General features: G+C 35.1%; 1 protein-coding gene across 1 annotated transcript in view; it reads right to left on the bottom strand.

The window, feature by feature from the left end:
* SEMA3D (semaphorin 3D) overlaps positions 1-15,060 on the bottom strand; it is a 193,897-nt gene that overhangs the window by 123,585 nt on the left and 55,252 nt on the right. The window contains exon 2 of the mRNA XM_028525669.2: positions 1,230-1,418. Within this exon, the coding sequence (XP_028381470.1) occupies positions 1,230-1,380 (151 nt within the window). The 5' untranslated portion in view covers positions 1,381-1,418. The remainder of the gene's footprint in view (positions 1-1,229; positions 1,419-15,060) is intronic.

Here is a 15,060-nt window from a genome sequence, read left to right as displayed (position 1 = left end):
AAATGGTTATTACATTTTTGTTGGCCTTTAAGAAATCCCTCAAAATAATCTTCTAGCTGTTCAAAATAGCTGACTCTAGTGATACTGGCTGTGTCTCTGATCAGCACATAAGGAAGTAGTTTTATCTGTTCCAGAAATTCTACTTACACTTCTACGTGACATCAAATTAGCTTTTATTATTGACATTTAATTTAAGATGAAAATAGGTTGTCCTAACAATCAGAAGATATTAAAATCACTAGTATAATTTTTGCCTGCCAAGTTCAGAATATAGGAGGCTGAGTCTTTTATATTCAATGCTTAAGGTATTAAAAAAGTCAAGGGTACATCACAGGAAAGAAAACAAAAGCAATAAATCTTTGTGCATCAAACTTGGCACTCTCTGTCTTCTTTCTACCATATGTATGTATGTACATATATGTATTATACATATGTAGACACAAGATGATTAACTATAACTTATAAAAGTTTTGTTTATAGTAATTTAAATATTAAAACTTAGCAGATTTCATTTCTAAAATAGTTTTTTCATCCTTTTCATTCTTTCATACTGCCTTTTAAAAATAATAAAATGTGTATATGCTTGAGAGGTTAAAGATATTTTAGTGTCTTAATTTTTTGAAGATATTTTACTGCTTAAAAAAATTCCTTCTGTAACTGAACAATAACAAAAAAATTAAAATAAAAAATAAAAAGTTTCCCATAGGGATAAACTAGTTAGGCAGCTATGTGACATAATGTTTTTTTTCTTTTTTTGAAAAATAAAAACTAGCCCTGGCTGGCGTAGCTCAGTGGATTGAGCTCGGGATGCAAACCAAAGTGTCGTAGGTTCAATTCCCAGTCAGGGCACATGCCTGGGTTGCAGGCCACGGCCCCCAGCAACCGCACACTAATGTTTCTCTCTCTCTCTTTTTCCCTCCTTTCCCTCTCTGAAAATAAATAAAATCTTTTAAAAAAATAAAAACTGATTAGAACTTGCAGACCAAAATTTCCTTATTGCGTTCATAAGTTGTTGATAACTGTAAACAATGGAATGAAAAGTGTATGTACACAGAGTTTAGACATCTATTTTCTTCACAAAAATAATAAATAATTGGCCTTTTTGTTTTATAATTATTTTATTAGCTGGTGCCAATACTAAAAACAGGTCAGTGAAGCGAGCATGTATTTCTGAATAAAAGAAATACAGTAATTAAAAAGACAACCTGAAAGTATTTACACACATTTACCTTTGTAGGTTAGCTTCAGTCGTGGAATATTTTGCTTAGGAGTTCCAGTGACCAGGGGAAACAGATGCATCACACTTACAATCATCAAGGCATTAAAAAGGTAAGCACAGTAGCTTCTGGACTTTGGTGTCTCCTCTCTATTAGCATTCATGATGAAAACAAAGTTCTCTTTGAAATAGTGGAAACAATCTAAAAATAAGAAAAGAAATATTTAAAAAGAAGTTTGTAGATTTTCTAAGACTTACCAAATTATAAATGTATGAATGTATATAGATTTTAAAAATAACTGTTCCTTTTCCCTTATACTGCTCTTACAAATTGTTGCCAAAGAAATGAATCAAAAGTGAGTAATAAAATTCAGATTCAGCTTTACTCAGTTGTGGAAATGACTACATAACTTAAAATCAATGATTAATTAGCATACAAGCCCACTAGTGGTTTTTAATTAGCTAAAACTAGTGGTTTTAATTAGCTAAAACTAGTGGTTTTAATTAGCATTTCTTCTTCCACTTAAGGTTTTATGCAAATATAGAAGGAATCAATTCTTTCTGTAACTTGATGAATTCTTTGATCAGATAAAAACACTGACAAAAGCCTACTCTTTACCCATGTCATTCCCAAAGGAAAAGAATCTCAAGCAAAAACAAATAAAAACTGTCATTTTGATCGAGTTCTTCTTTTGCTTCTGACTTAAAATGATATTTTAAAAGTCTACCTACAGTTGGGAAAACGGGCCAGGGAAAATCTGGCCAGGACCAACAGTACAATTTTAGGCCTCAGACAAGGCAATCTTAGCTGTACCCTATACTATTCTACACAGTACAGTGCTGAAGAGAAAAACAAGCTGTAAAATAAAGGGTGTATAAGAGGAAGGCATGTTACTAGCTAGGTTGCCATAAATCAGCTGCCTTGGTTGTCTTTGTTAAGACACAGAATAAATCAAAACTCACATATTTCAAACTATTCCTAATAATAATAATTACAAATAACATTCATTGAACATTTCTATATACTATGTAGTTTTTTTAAGTGCCTTACATAATTTAAATGACAATGCTATTTAACTAATTAAAGGCAGCTATTAGACTGATGAGGTACCAATGCCATGGTAGCCTACTACATAAGCAAACCAAAATCTAGGCCTAAGAATCACTCAAAGTCATAAACTCAAAATGCTAAATAAAGTCAATCACAAACAACCAACTGAGCCTTAAACTATAGCCAATCAAATAGTTTCTTTTCTTCTGCTCTTTCTCTACAAAAGAGTTTCCCCTGACTCCTGATGGTAGAGTGCTCTCAACGTTTCTAGTTTGGCCCTGCCCCAATCAAGTTGATTTTTGCTCAAATAAATTTTTTAAATTTTTAATAAGCCTCCTTTTATTTTTTTATGAATACCAGTAACAGCGGAGGAAGGTAAATAATTACTTCATAGATGAGGAAACTAAGGTATGAGTTTTAAATAGTTCTCTCAAGGTCACATGACAAATAAGTAACGGATTAAAACATTTGTTTGGACTGTAGCTGGACTCAGCCTTCCAAAACCCTCAGTCTTTGGGTATTCTTCATCATGGCAGAACCAACTGATCATCAACTCTTGATGCAGCCTTTGAGCTTCTCTTTCTTCTCCACGAAGTTACTGTTGTTTTTCTAAGAAGTGGCCCAGGAAAAGAATCTTGATTTGCCTATTTCTAGGGAGGCTTTTACATGTGGGACCTGCTTCAACTTTTGTTCCAATAATTTCTGTACTTTTTTGATGACAGCTTTAGCCATATAAAAACGATTACACTTTAAGTACTTTTCTAATTATTTAATATCAACAAATATTTTATGTCCATGAAACTGAGTTTTGAGAGAAGGTCAAATAAGTAAATTTTTCTTTTTTTTCTTTTTTTTAAGATTTCTTAAATTTATTTTTTAGAGAGAGAAGGGAGGGAGAAAGAGAGAGAGAGAGAAACATCAATGTGCGGTTGCTGGGGGTCATGGCCTGCAACCCAGGCATGTATCCTGACTGGGAATCGAACCTGCAACACTTTGGTTCACAGCCCATGCTCAATCCACTGAGCTACACCAGTCAGGGCTATAAGTAAATTTTTCTTATAGCAGATCAACTCTACTAAAATGCCTCCTAGACTTTGAATATCAAGATTACATTCACCTTAAATCTCAGAAGTTGCAGTCAGTCTGAGAAAATGAAATAACAAAAGATTTATGGAAGTATTAACTTATTTATACATGATAAACATTTTATTTACTTGTTTGTTTATTTCTTTTTATCCTCTCCTGAGAAAATGTTCATTGTATGAAAGAGGGGAAGGCAGGGAGAGAGAAAGAGGGAAAAAAACATCTATGTGAGAGAGAAACATCAATTGGTTGCCTCTTCTATGCACCCTGAGCTGGGACAAACTCTCACCCTAGGCTTATGCCCTGACTGGGAATCAAACCCATGATATTTTGGTTTATGGCATGATGCTCCAACTGAGCCACACAGGTCAGGGCTTATATACAACAACAAACATTTTAAAGAAAAAGTACACGGTTTCCCTTTTTTGTGCAAAAAAACTTTTTAGTTTGATGTAGTCTCATTTGTTTATTTTTCTTTTGTTTCCTTTGAGGAGCTATATCAGATAAAATACTGTTACCAGCAATATCTGAAATTTTACTGCCTGTTTTCTTCCAGGATTTTTATGGTTTCAGGTCTAACATTTAAGTCCTCGACCCATTTTGCATTTATTCTTTTGTGTGGTATAAGAAGGTGGTCAAGTTTCATTTTTCTGCATGTATCTGCCAATATACACAACACCACTAATTGAATAAATTATCTTTAGCTCACTCTGTATGGCCTTGATTGCTTTGTCAAATATTAATTGACCATAATGGTGGGGGTTTATTTCTGGGATTTCTATTCTGTTCCACTGATCTATGTGTCTGCTTTTCTGCCAGTACCATGTTGTTTTGACTACTATGACCTTAAAGTATAGTTTGATATTAGGTAGCATGATTCCTCCAACTTTGTCCATCTTTCTCAGGATCACTGTTGCTATGAGGGGCCTTTTGTGATTCTATATAAATTTTTGAAATATTTGTTATAGTTCTGTGAAATATGTCACTGGAATCTTGATAGGAATTATATGGACATGGTAGCATGGACATTTTAATGATGTCAATATTTCCTATCCATGAGTACCCTTATAGTACCCTTGCAGCATTATTTACAATCACCAAGATAGGAAGCAGCTCAAGTGTCCATCAACAGATGAGTGGATAAAACAAGTATGGGACATTTATACAATGGAATACCACTCAGCCATACAAAAAGAAATTTTTACCCTTTGTTGTTGGGGTCCGCCCTACCTGGTCTCAGAAAGCTGTAACCCCCCATGGCTAAGGCTGAGTGAGAGACCTCTGAACCAGGAAACACTAAGGAGACAAAACTTAGTTCCCTGGCATGAATGCCACCTGTTCTATGCCGGCTCCCATTGCTTGGTCAGCAGTCAATGATGGGTAACAATTTTCTAAAAAGAGAATGAATCTAAGACAGATGCGATCACATGGGAAAGCCCTCAAGGAAGAGACTCAGGGGGCTGTGGAAATGAGGGGGTGATCGACATCGATCCCTGCCCCCTCGGCTTTGACAAAGCCTGAGTCCTTGTTCTGGCTGTGAGAAATCCAAGTCTCCCAGCTGCCTTTGTCTCCTCTGCCTGACTCAGGCCTGTGGAAAATAACAGGGGCGGTGTAGTCCAGACCAGAGTCAGCAGACCCCCGGGTAATTAGACCTGGGGCATAGAATATACAAGATCCTGTGAGATGTGCTTGTTGGAGGGTGCTCTTGAATTAGAATATGAAGGCATGGGCAGGAAATGAAACTAGCTTTTAGATCCTATAGCCTTTTTAAGTGATAAAACCCCAAAATCTCAGCATGAGCTCTGTCAGCCCCTTTGGAAGTTATCTATTCCTTTTGATTTTCCCTGCCAGACTGTAATCAACAAACTGTATCTGTATTCTTAATAAAAGCCTGCTCGGGCGGGAAGACGGGATGCTCTCCAGTAGAGAGAGTGGACGTTCCGTTCTTATTTCTCCACAGGACTCGGTTGTCCATGTGTATGCTTTCTCATATCTGGAGCATCTGCAGCTTTTCTTGGTCACTGCAGGCCAGTGACCACCTCACTTTGCGACAGCATGTATGGACCTGGAGAACATTATGCCAAGTGAAACAAGCCAGTCAGAGAAAGAAAAATACCATAAGATCTCACTCATACGTGGGATCTAATGAAGAAACTCACCTAACAAGCAAAATAGAGAGAGACTCATAGATAGCAAGCAGAATGAGAGCTATGCTGGGAGGGGTTTGAGTGGAGGGATCAAGCAAAAAGGACTCATGGACATGGACAAGCATATGGTGATTGTGGGCAGTGGGTATAAGGGGATAAATGGTAATAAAAATATAATAAAAAAAGACTTGGCAAGGTAAAGACAAATTACAAATTTTATGTTTTTCATAAAATGTCAAACATGATTTAATAAATTATATTTTCTCAGTTATGTTAATTACTTTCAAATATTCCTGTAGGAAGTACCAAACTATTGTCTTGTGTGTCTATATGTGTATTTAATTGTTTGACTTAGGAGATTATTATAAACACAAATAATTGAGTTGATTTAGATATTCATTTAAGAATATTACACTAAATATAAACATATCACATATTTTATTCACCTTTCATGACATTTTCTGATGGCTTCATCTAATTAGCTATAATTTGAGATAAAATAGGAATATACTTTTAACCAAAATAACCCATATAATCAGCAACCTTTTATGAAAAAAAATTTTAATTTCATTAATATGTATTTTAAGAAAGTCCTTACTCAAATAACATATTTGAAACAAACTCCTAAGAAGGACAGAATTGTATTATTTTAAAGTTAATAGAACAACATGCTTATGCTATTGCCACAAGACAGAGTCACTTTATCTGGGCCATAGAAAAATGTATCAGGATTAACTTTAAATTGTGCTTTGAATTGCTAAATCTCTTAAGACATGCATCCTTTTAATTTTTCAATTTGACATTTACATAGTAAAACAGATGCATTCTTTGACTGCCAGATTCTCCTTATAATATTGCTTGTATGTAAATAATATGTTTGTGTACATGTATACACATGTGCATGCATAAAGAGAAGTTCAAGGAAACAGTGAAACCTAGTTAAGGGTTCCTGAAAAGCTAGAAGCATGATGGACTTGGTTAGATTGCTGAGGAAAAGGCAGAGAGTTAGCATAATTCAGTAAGATGGGAAAAAGAAGAAACCAAAAAGGAACTTGACCTAACTCTTAAACGTGTCTCATGCCTGTCCTGGTACCTAATATATTATGACACAGATATTCTGGTACTCCACATCACCCTTGATATTAGATCATGTGTGCTGCTTCTGTCCATATTCGTCAGGTTTCTCTAATACCGTTTGCCTGTTCCTTTCACTTTTGCCTATACCCAGGTTAGCAGAACATATGTATCTGATTGTAGCAGATCCACAGCCTTGACATACAAATATGTATTCTTCCACCAAGTCATGCTCTCTGAAAAAAAGTGAAAGTTAAACTGAATGTAGAGATTAAGTATATGTTAAATTTCTTACTAGGCTCAGTTTTTCTGAACCTCTGGACATGTGAAATTCTGCTTTTTTTCATGACATGTAACAATGCATGTAACATGAATGTATGTTTATGCACAGAGGCAAAAGAGAGGAAACTTTCCATATGTGCATTATATTAGCAATAATGACTTCAGTACAGGACATTTCCTGGGAATTAATGGCCAGTTGGGGTTAATGGCCCTTGGCTGTGCATTGAGATATCTACTCCTCCAACTGGTCATTAATCGCTATGACATGCCCTGTGCCTCCAACACTATAAGTTAAGAAGATTGATGTTTTGGTTTTCAATGAACAGTAGTCATACTGTTCCTTGTAACCCAACTCATTAATATTGTTAAATAAGTTAAAAATCAAAGCCCTGCTTTACTTGCTACTGTGACATTCTGATAAGTACCTACATGTGCTGAAACATATGCTAAGTGAGGGACAAACTAAAACAAACCCTGAACATGCTGGAACTTTTTTTTAACCTTAAATATTTTTCTACTATAAAACAGTCACTCTCAAAAATATGCTTCTCCTGATTCTTTGTTTTTATTCCCAACAATCCTTTGAATTTAATAGTTAATCTGTTAATTGAAATAATTTATGGGTTAAATGTATTGTCAACCTCTCCACTAATCTATTGCTGTTTTGCTGTCTTCTAGTGCATGTCTGTGTGTGTGTGTGCAATTTGTGTATGCACACATGTGTGTGTCCTGCATCTGGGAGGAATTATAGAGAGAAGTAGGTGTGATTTAACCTCAAGTGGGTGGATTTAGCGAATTGCATAGGTTATACTGCATGCTACCGTCTGTAACAAGCTCGACCTGGAGCCAATTAACTGCATGTAATCTATTCCAGATGTTCACTGGGACAAACAGCACTCTTGGGGATCTTCAGATGTGAAGCCAATGGGGAGTGTTCTGATTATGAGAGATTTTTACACTGTTCCACTAAATCAGAGATCCAAATGCATAATCTAATACTCAAGAAGGCCTTGTACCATTTCCCAAAGGAATGCAGAATCCAGAACTTATTAGATGGATGCTAACTCATCAAAAATATTATGTGAGGAGCTAGGTATATAAAATTATATATGTGAACTTCATTGATTTGCCTTATTTAGTTATATCCATTGATTCTAAAAGTCATTAGGGCAAGATGATGTATAATTAGGATGAAAAAGTAGATTCTGTACGTAAAACAAAAATTAATATGAATCTTCACACATGAAAACCTTGAACAGTTAAAGTTAGGATTCTTCCTCAGGGTGGTGTGTGTATGTGTGTGTGTAAGTAGTTAGGGGAAGGGAGAAAAAAAAATTTAATTTATAAAGAGCTACTTGTTCTTCATACCTTCATGGTGCACATAGGGTCACTTGAGTTTTGGGTTTTGTTTTTTTTTTAATTCAGGAGACATGAAGAGCTATGACCACCCCCACATTAAAAGTACTAGTGTCTGTAGAAACTCATTTTGGTTTAATTGTAGCTCCTATTTTTGAGTTATTGCTTGATTAGATCATTTTCCAGTAGGGTATATAAGAATGAATTATTAGTAACATTACTTTGTGGCAAAAATATGGACAAGAAACCAAATAGAAGTTATAGAAGAAACTTGAGAGCTAAAGGAACAATATAGGCAAACAAAAAGAAGCTTTATGTTAGCAGAGGGCTATTTTATATTCCACTGATCAAGGGTGGTGATATCAAAGAAGAATGCAAGTAGTATGTATCAAGATCCATCAGGATAGAACTTGGAATGCTGAAAGTTTCATATACATTTATTTTATCTCATCCTTTCTGAATTTCTTTCTGCATTTTCTAATATATGTAATGTCCTGCTACTTTAGTATAGTCAGGGGTATTCAATAACTACACAAGTGTACAGCACTGCTACCGATGAGTAGAATAGGTAGGGCAGCAACTTTTGGTTGAAAAATTTTTAACTGTCCATTAATGGGCTTCATTGTTTTCACATGCCATGAATTCCTCATCAATTGATACATTCCCATAGAGTCTGGAAGACCAACTGATTTTTCAGATATCATGGGGAAGAGACTTATATTTAAATAAATGTTAATCTACTTTAGCCAGTGATATCTCACTACATACCAAACTAAATATTAACAATCAGTAATTAGTTGTCAGTAAACATAAATTATACTAGTTATGTTTTCGTTTGCAGTAGTTTAAATACAATGTTTACATTTCTAAAACATACTGAAAGGATATTGTTGTGTAAATATCTGCTCAACAAAACACCATTGTTATATGTTCCTTGGGTTCACATGCCTTTCAGCTTTGTACTTATAGCCAGATGAAATTCTTCAAGATCTTACCCCAATGAATCCATCTCAAAAGAAAATAATATAACAGTAAGTCTTCAGAACAGAAATGTGCAACCTGTTAGATTTAATGTTGTGGACTGCATTTTTTCCTGAAGATAACAGTAACAACAGAACAATTTTGTGTGGTAAAGAAGGCCTAAAGAACTCAGAATCCACAAGGCCCAAACTGCTCCAAAACTTAATTAGCATATTTACATAAAATATTACAATACTACTGTAAATGATCTTATTGCTAATCACCTTCCTCATCTTAAATATCATATCAATGTGCTACTTGAAGCAGAGCAGTGATATTTACCAATGTGTAGGTCAGAGAAAGCACCAACAACATAAAGTTTGTCTCTGTTAAAATTTAATCCACAATTCAAAGATTTGAGATCTTGCTTTTGAAACTTCGACACTCTAAAGAGCAATATTTTAATCCATGCACTTTTTCATGATCAAAATAAACTTATTACACAACCTTTGGTATTCTGATACATTTTTTGAGAATTGTAGAATATTTATAAACATTTTATGAAAATATTTATAGAAATTATAGAACATCTGTCAAATTTTAATGTCTTCCCTTTGTATGCAAAATATAAATGTGTATTGTTTAAACTGATTGCTTTGTTAAATCATAATACTCTCTGTGTCAAATATTCTGATATGTGCCACTTACTGTTTAAAGAATTTTATTTTTCTAAGTAGAATATTGAATAAAACAGATTAGGAATTATTGCAATTAAGAAGGCAAAACAAGTATATTTCCTTAAAATAATAAAACAAGAAATAACCATTTGTTTATCTTTGAGAAGTTCTTTTCTCTAATTTATTTTATTCCTTATATCTCTTGGCAATGTCATGATTAAGAAACAGAGTACTGTTTTGGTAAATACCCCCAACTTTTAAATTTCCTGAAATGTACATTAAGTTTAATTTAGACATTGAGTTATACGTCCAATAAAGCTGTACCCAGATTTTACATTTATCTAACATTTCTGCTAACGTGGGCAATAAATGGGTTTTACATCTTCTTAAAAACTGACTTTTCTATGACAAATTAACAAATGAATCTAGATGCAAACTAACTTAGTGGTCCCATGGTTTCTGAATCAGAAACACTGTACACTAGGAGACCCATCTTTCAAAGCAACATAGATGTTTTGTTGCATGTAAAAACAGGATCACAGCGCTCGCTTCAGCAGCACTTATACTAAGGTCGAAGCAAAGTGAAGACTAACAAAGAGAAGAGCATGGCACCAGGGTAAAAATGACAGGAATATTTTATTTCCTGACCTGGTGGTCCTGTTTTTTACAATTTCACATTAATTATGTTTTCCAGTTAAAAATATTTATTGAAAAGGTTACTATGTTAAAGGAAGAAAAAAAGATTTTTTTTATCACTTAGCATACTTCATAGGACTGCAGGGAATTCATCATATCTTCAAACACAATATATGGAGGTTATTAGTCACCAATTTGTAAAACGGATATGAGCCTAATATAAAACCATTTGTGTATAGGAAATAGTATTTAAGGAAGTTCCTTAAAAGGGGAGGAAATTTTCCCCTTTGCAACAGCATGGTTGGACCTGGAGCAAAAAAGAAAGAAAAGAGAAAAAACTCATGGGCATGAACAACAGCGTAGTTATTTCTGGGAGAGCGGCAGTGGGGAGAGGTGGAGGAAGCTTATAGGGGATAAATGGTGGGACAGAAATTTGACTTGGGGTGGTGAACACACAATACAGTGTACAGATGAACACACTGTACAGTGTACAGTGTATAGTGTACATTGTAAAACTGCGCACCTGAATCTGTAAAAATTTGTTAACCAGTGTCCCTCCGATAAACTCAGTTAAAAATAAATAAATGAATGAATACAGCATGTAGCAGAAAAAATGTGACCTTGTATTTCATATTCACATAAATCCTTCAGGAATGCATGTATTTTTGAGATCAAAAAACATAAGTGAAATGACTTCTCTGTAGCCTTATTTTTTTTAAACGTAAAAGATGTGCTAGACATATTAACACTATTTGTTTCTTTCTTCACTACTTAATGAAACACCTAAGGGATATAAATATTTCTAACAAGGTAAGGCATTCCATCTGCATAGAAAGATGACTTTAAATAATTCACTTCATAAACATAACATTATCTGGGATAAAAAGTAGACAGTTTGTAAAAGGAGTTTGGTGTCATATGTAAAATTTAAGAACCAATTCTTCATATCACATTTGAATTTCATGATATTTGATCCTATGTGACTACTAAAAATTAAATAAGTATAATTTATTACATTACATTTAAATGTGATTTATTACATTTCAAAATTAAACAAATAAAAGTAATGTGAGTAAATGTAAATATAATTAACATTATCTTATTTATTTTAACATATTGAATTCAACAACTGAATATGAACAAGGCAGTTTCTTCCAACAAAAAAAAAATTGTCCACCACTTTTAGCAGTAATAGTTTTTAAATGATCGTTGTTTATATTTCTAGTGTTAATGACATATGCTAATGGTTTTCATCTTGGTTTTGTTGTAAAGCCTTACACCACGCCCAGTACATAGCAAGTGATCGGAGTACTAGCCATCTTAAAATTATTATATTTAATTTGTTCTAATTTTCTTTTTAAAATTATTTTAAATACAATAGCAAATAACGGTTTTAAAGTCATTTAATAATCACCTGAACATCTGCCTATATAAGTTCTATAAAATAAAGACTTTCCAGGAAAAACAGTATATAACTTCCAAGAGTATGAATCCAAATGAAGAAAATAATTACACCTCACCAAAACAAACAAATGAACATGCAAGCAAATAAACAAATCCCATTTCCATGGCCCATGAGGAGACAGTCAGAGGTAGTTTGAATATGGTTATGAATGATGAAATATAATTGTATCTGGAGTGCTTCCAATGCTGTTCATCTAAATTGAATCATGCAATTTTCCAAGAAATGGAAAATAACTAGATGCCCAATAAAATAATATCATGTAAAACCATAAAATAAAAAAATATAATAAACATTGGTGAATATGTATGATATTTGACTTTAATATTTTCACTTGTACTAAAAAGATTAAAAGAATTAAGTTTATTTTGTTGTCTTTTCCAGACAGAATACAAATTTAAATAACCCTCTGAGTTATGCAAAAATGAAGGATATAGTATAATAATAAATTATATATTCAAAATATAGCAATAACTTATGTCCATACTCAATATATTCTTCATAGTGGATAGAATACATTATATGTATATATGCTGTTCTATATGTTTTTAATTTTTTCAACTACAGTATTAGTTTCAGGTGTTCAGCATAGTGGAGAGAAAATCACATATTTTACAAAATATTCCCCCAGATACTTCCAGTACCTAACTGGCACCATGCATAGTTATTATTACAATATTATTGTTTTTAATTATATTTTATTGATCATTCCCTTACAGTTGTCTCAATTTTTCTCCCTATGCCCCCTTCCTCTCAGAATCCCCCACTCCCACAGATAATTCCCCACACTATTTTTCACATCCATAGGTCATGTGTACAAGTTCTTTGGCTACTCCATTTCCTATACTGTAATTACATGCCCATGGCTATTCTATAACTACCTATTTATACTTCTTAATCCTCTTACTTCTTCACCAATTCCCCCACACCTCCCTCCCATCTGGCAACCATCAAAATGCTCTCCATATCCATGATTCTCTCTCTATTATTCTTGATTGCTTAGTTTGTTTTTTAGTTTCAATTGTTGATAAGTATGTATTTATTGCCATTTTATTATTCATAGTTTTGATCTTCTTCTTGTCTTAAATCAGCCCATTTAACATTTCACATAATGATGGATTTGCTGATGATGAACTCCTTTAGTATGTTCTTCTCTGGGAAGCTCTTTAACTGCCCTTCAACTCTAAATGAAATCTTTGCTGGGAAGAGCAGTCTAGCTGTAGGTCCCTGCTTTTCATGACTTTGAATAATGCTTGCCAATTTCTTTTAGCCTGCAGTTTTGTTCTGTTTTGTTTTGTTTTGTTTTGAGAAATCAGCTGACAGTTTTATGGTAATCAGCTTACTCCCCTGTAACTAATGCTTTTTTCTTGCTGCTTTTAAGATTCTCTCTTTAACTGTTGGCATTTTAATTATGATGTGTCTTAGAGTGGCCCTCTGTGTAATCATCTTGTTTGGGACTCTCTTTGCTTGCTGGACTTGTATGTGTATTTCCTTCACCAAATTAGGGAAGTTTTCTTTTACTATTTTATTAGTTTTTTATATAGATTTCTAATTTCTTGCTCTTTCTCTTCTTCTTCTGGCACCCCTTTCATGTGAATGTTGGAAAGCTTGATGTTGTCCCAGAGGCTGCTTACACTATCCTTGTTTATTGGATCCTTTTTTCTTCTTGTAGTTCTGAGTAGTTGTTTTTGGATTCCTTATGCTCCAAAAGATTGCTTTGATTCTCAGTTTTATCCACTCCATTGTTGTTTCCCTGTAAATTGTTCTCTATTTCAACTTGTGAATCCTTCATTTCTGACTGGATCTTTTTTATGCTGTTGAGGTCCTCACTAAGTTCCTTGAGCATCCTTATAACCAGTGTTTTGAGCTCAGCATCTCACAGATTGCTTATCTCCATTTTGTTTAGTTCTTTTTCTGGTGTTTTGATCTATTCTTTCATTTGGAGGATGTTTCTTTGTCCCCTCATTTGGCAGCCTCCCTGTGTTTCTTTCTATGTATTAGAGCTGCTATGACTCCCTGTCTTAGTAGTGTGGCCTAATATACTAGGTGTCCTGTAGGGTCCAGTGACACAGCCTCCCCTGTCACCTAAGTTGGGTACTCAAGGTACGCCCTTTGTTTGGGCTGAGTATAATCTCCTCTTCTAGTTGAGCCTTGATTGCTCAAGCAAGTCAATGGGAGGGGTTTACCCAGGGCAGTCAGCAGCAAGGACTGGCTATGACCACTAACCACCAACCTCCACCCTCTGTGAAAGATCATGAGGGGTCAGGGTAGTGGTGCTCCAGAGTGGTCTGTAGCTGTCCACTGTCCACAGTATGCACAGGCTTTGGGGTTTCCTGGATGGTGGAGGCCAACATCAGCACCCCCTTTGTGTTCTGCCTGGGCCACCCTGCCTGAGTTATAAAGCAATCTGAGGTGAAGGCTACTTGTGCTGGGCTTGGAGATTCCCAGGCAAAGTCATGCTGGCTGCTGCTAGTGCTGGACCTGGGTCCACTTACCAAGATTCATAGTGTCTGACAGCTGACTAAGGCAGGCCATTACTCGTTTAAGAGCATTTAGGAAATTGTGAACCATGAGCCAAGATCAGCCATCCATATGGGAAAGTCACTGTTAACAGCTTGGGTGGGCCCATAAGTTGGGTGGGATGGAGTCTCAGGGGATCTTCAGGTTGGTGCAAATAGTTTTAGCCAGGTTTCGGATTCTAAGATACAGCACCCATTGGCAGCTCTGTGGCTCTGTGGTGCAAGGGTGCAGAAAAGGAACAATGGCCTCTGCCTGCCTTTCTGTCTGGGAGAAAACTTCCTGCATCTCTTGTTGCTGGTGTCTTTCAAGCAGCTACCCTGGAGCTGGAGTTCAGAGGGAGTTAATCTGAGTAAGTCTGTGTTTGGGTTCTTTAAGTGAAACTTCTTGGGACTCTAGAATTTCTTCTACTGACTCAATCCCCACTGTATTTTGCAGTCAGAAGTTATGGGGACTTATGGCACTGGAATCCTGGGCTGTGGGGCCTGGTGTGGGGCTGGGAGTCCTCACTCCCAAGATATCCCTCCTGAATTTTTATACACAACACTTGGATGTGGGACCAGCCTGTTCCATGTCTCTACCCATCCTACCATTTTGGG

This window comes from Phyllostomus discolor, chromosome 10, assembly GCF_004126475.2.
Source record: "Phyllostomus discolor isolate MPI-MPIP mPhyDis1 chromosome 10, mPhyDis1.pri.v3, whole genome shotgun sequence".
NCBI classification, from domain to species: Eukaryota; Metazoa; Chordata; class Mammalia; order Chiroptera; family Phyllostomidae; genus Phyllostomus; species Phyllostomus discolor.
The sequence above is the reverse complement of the archived record's forward strand: the minus strand, read 5'-3'. Positions and strand labels throughout refer to the sequence as shown.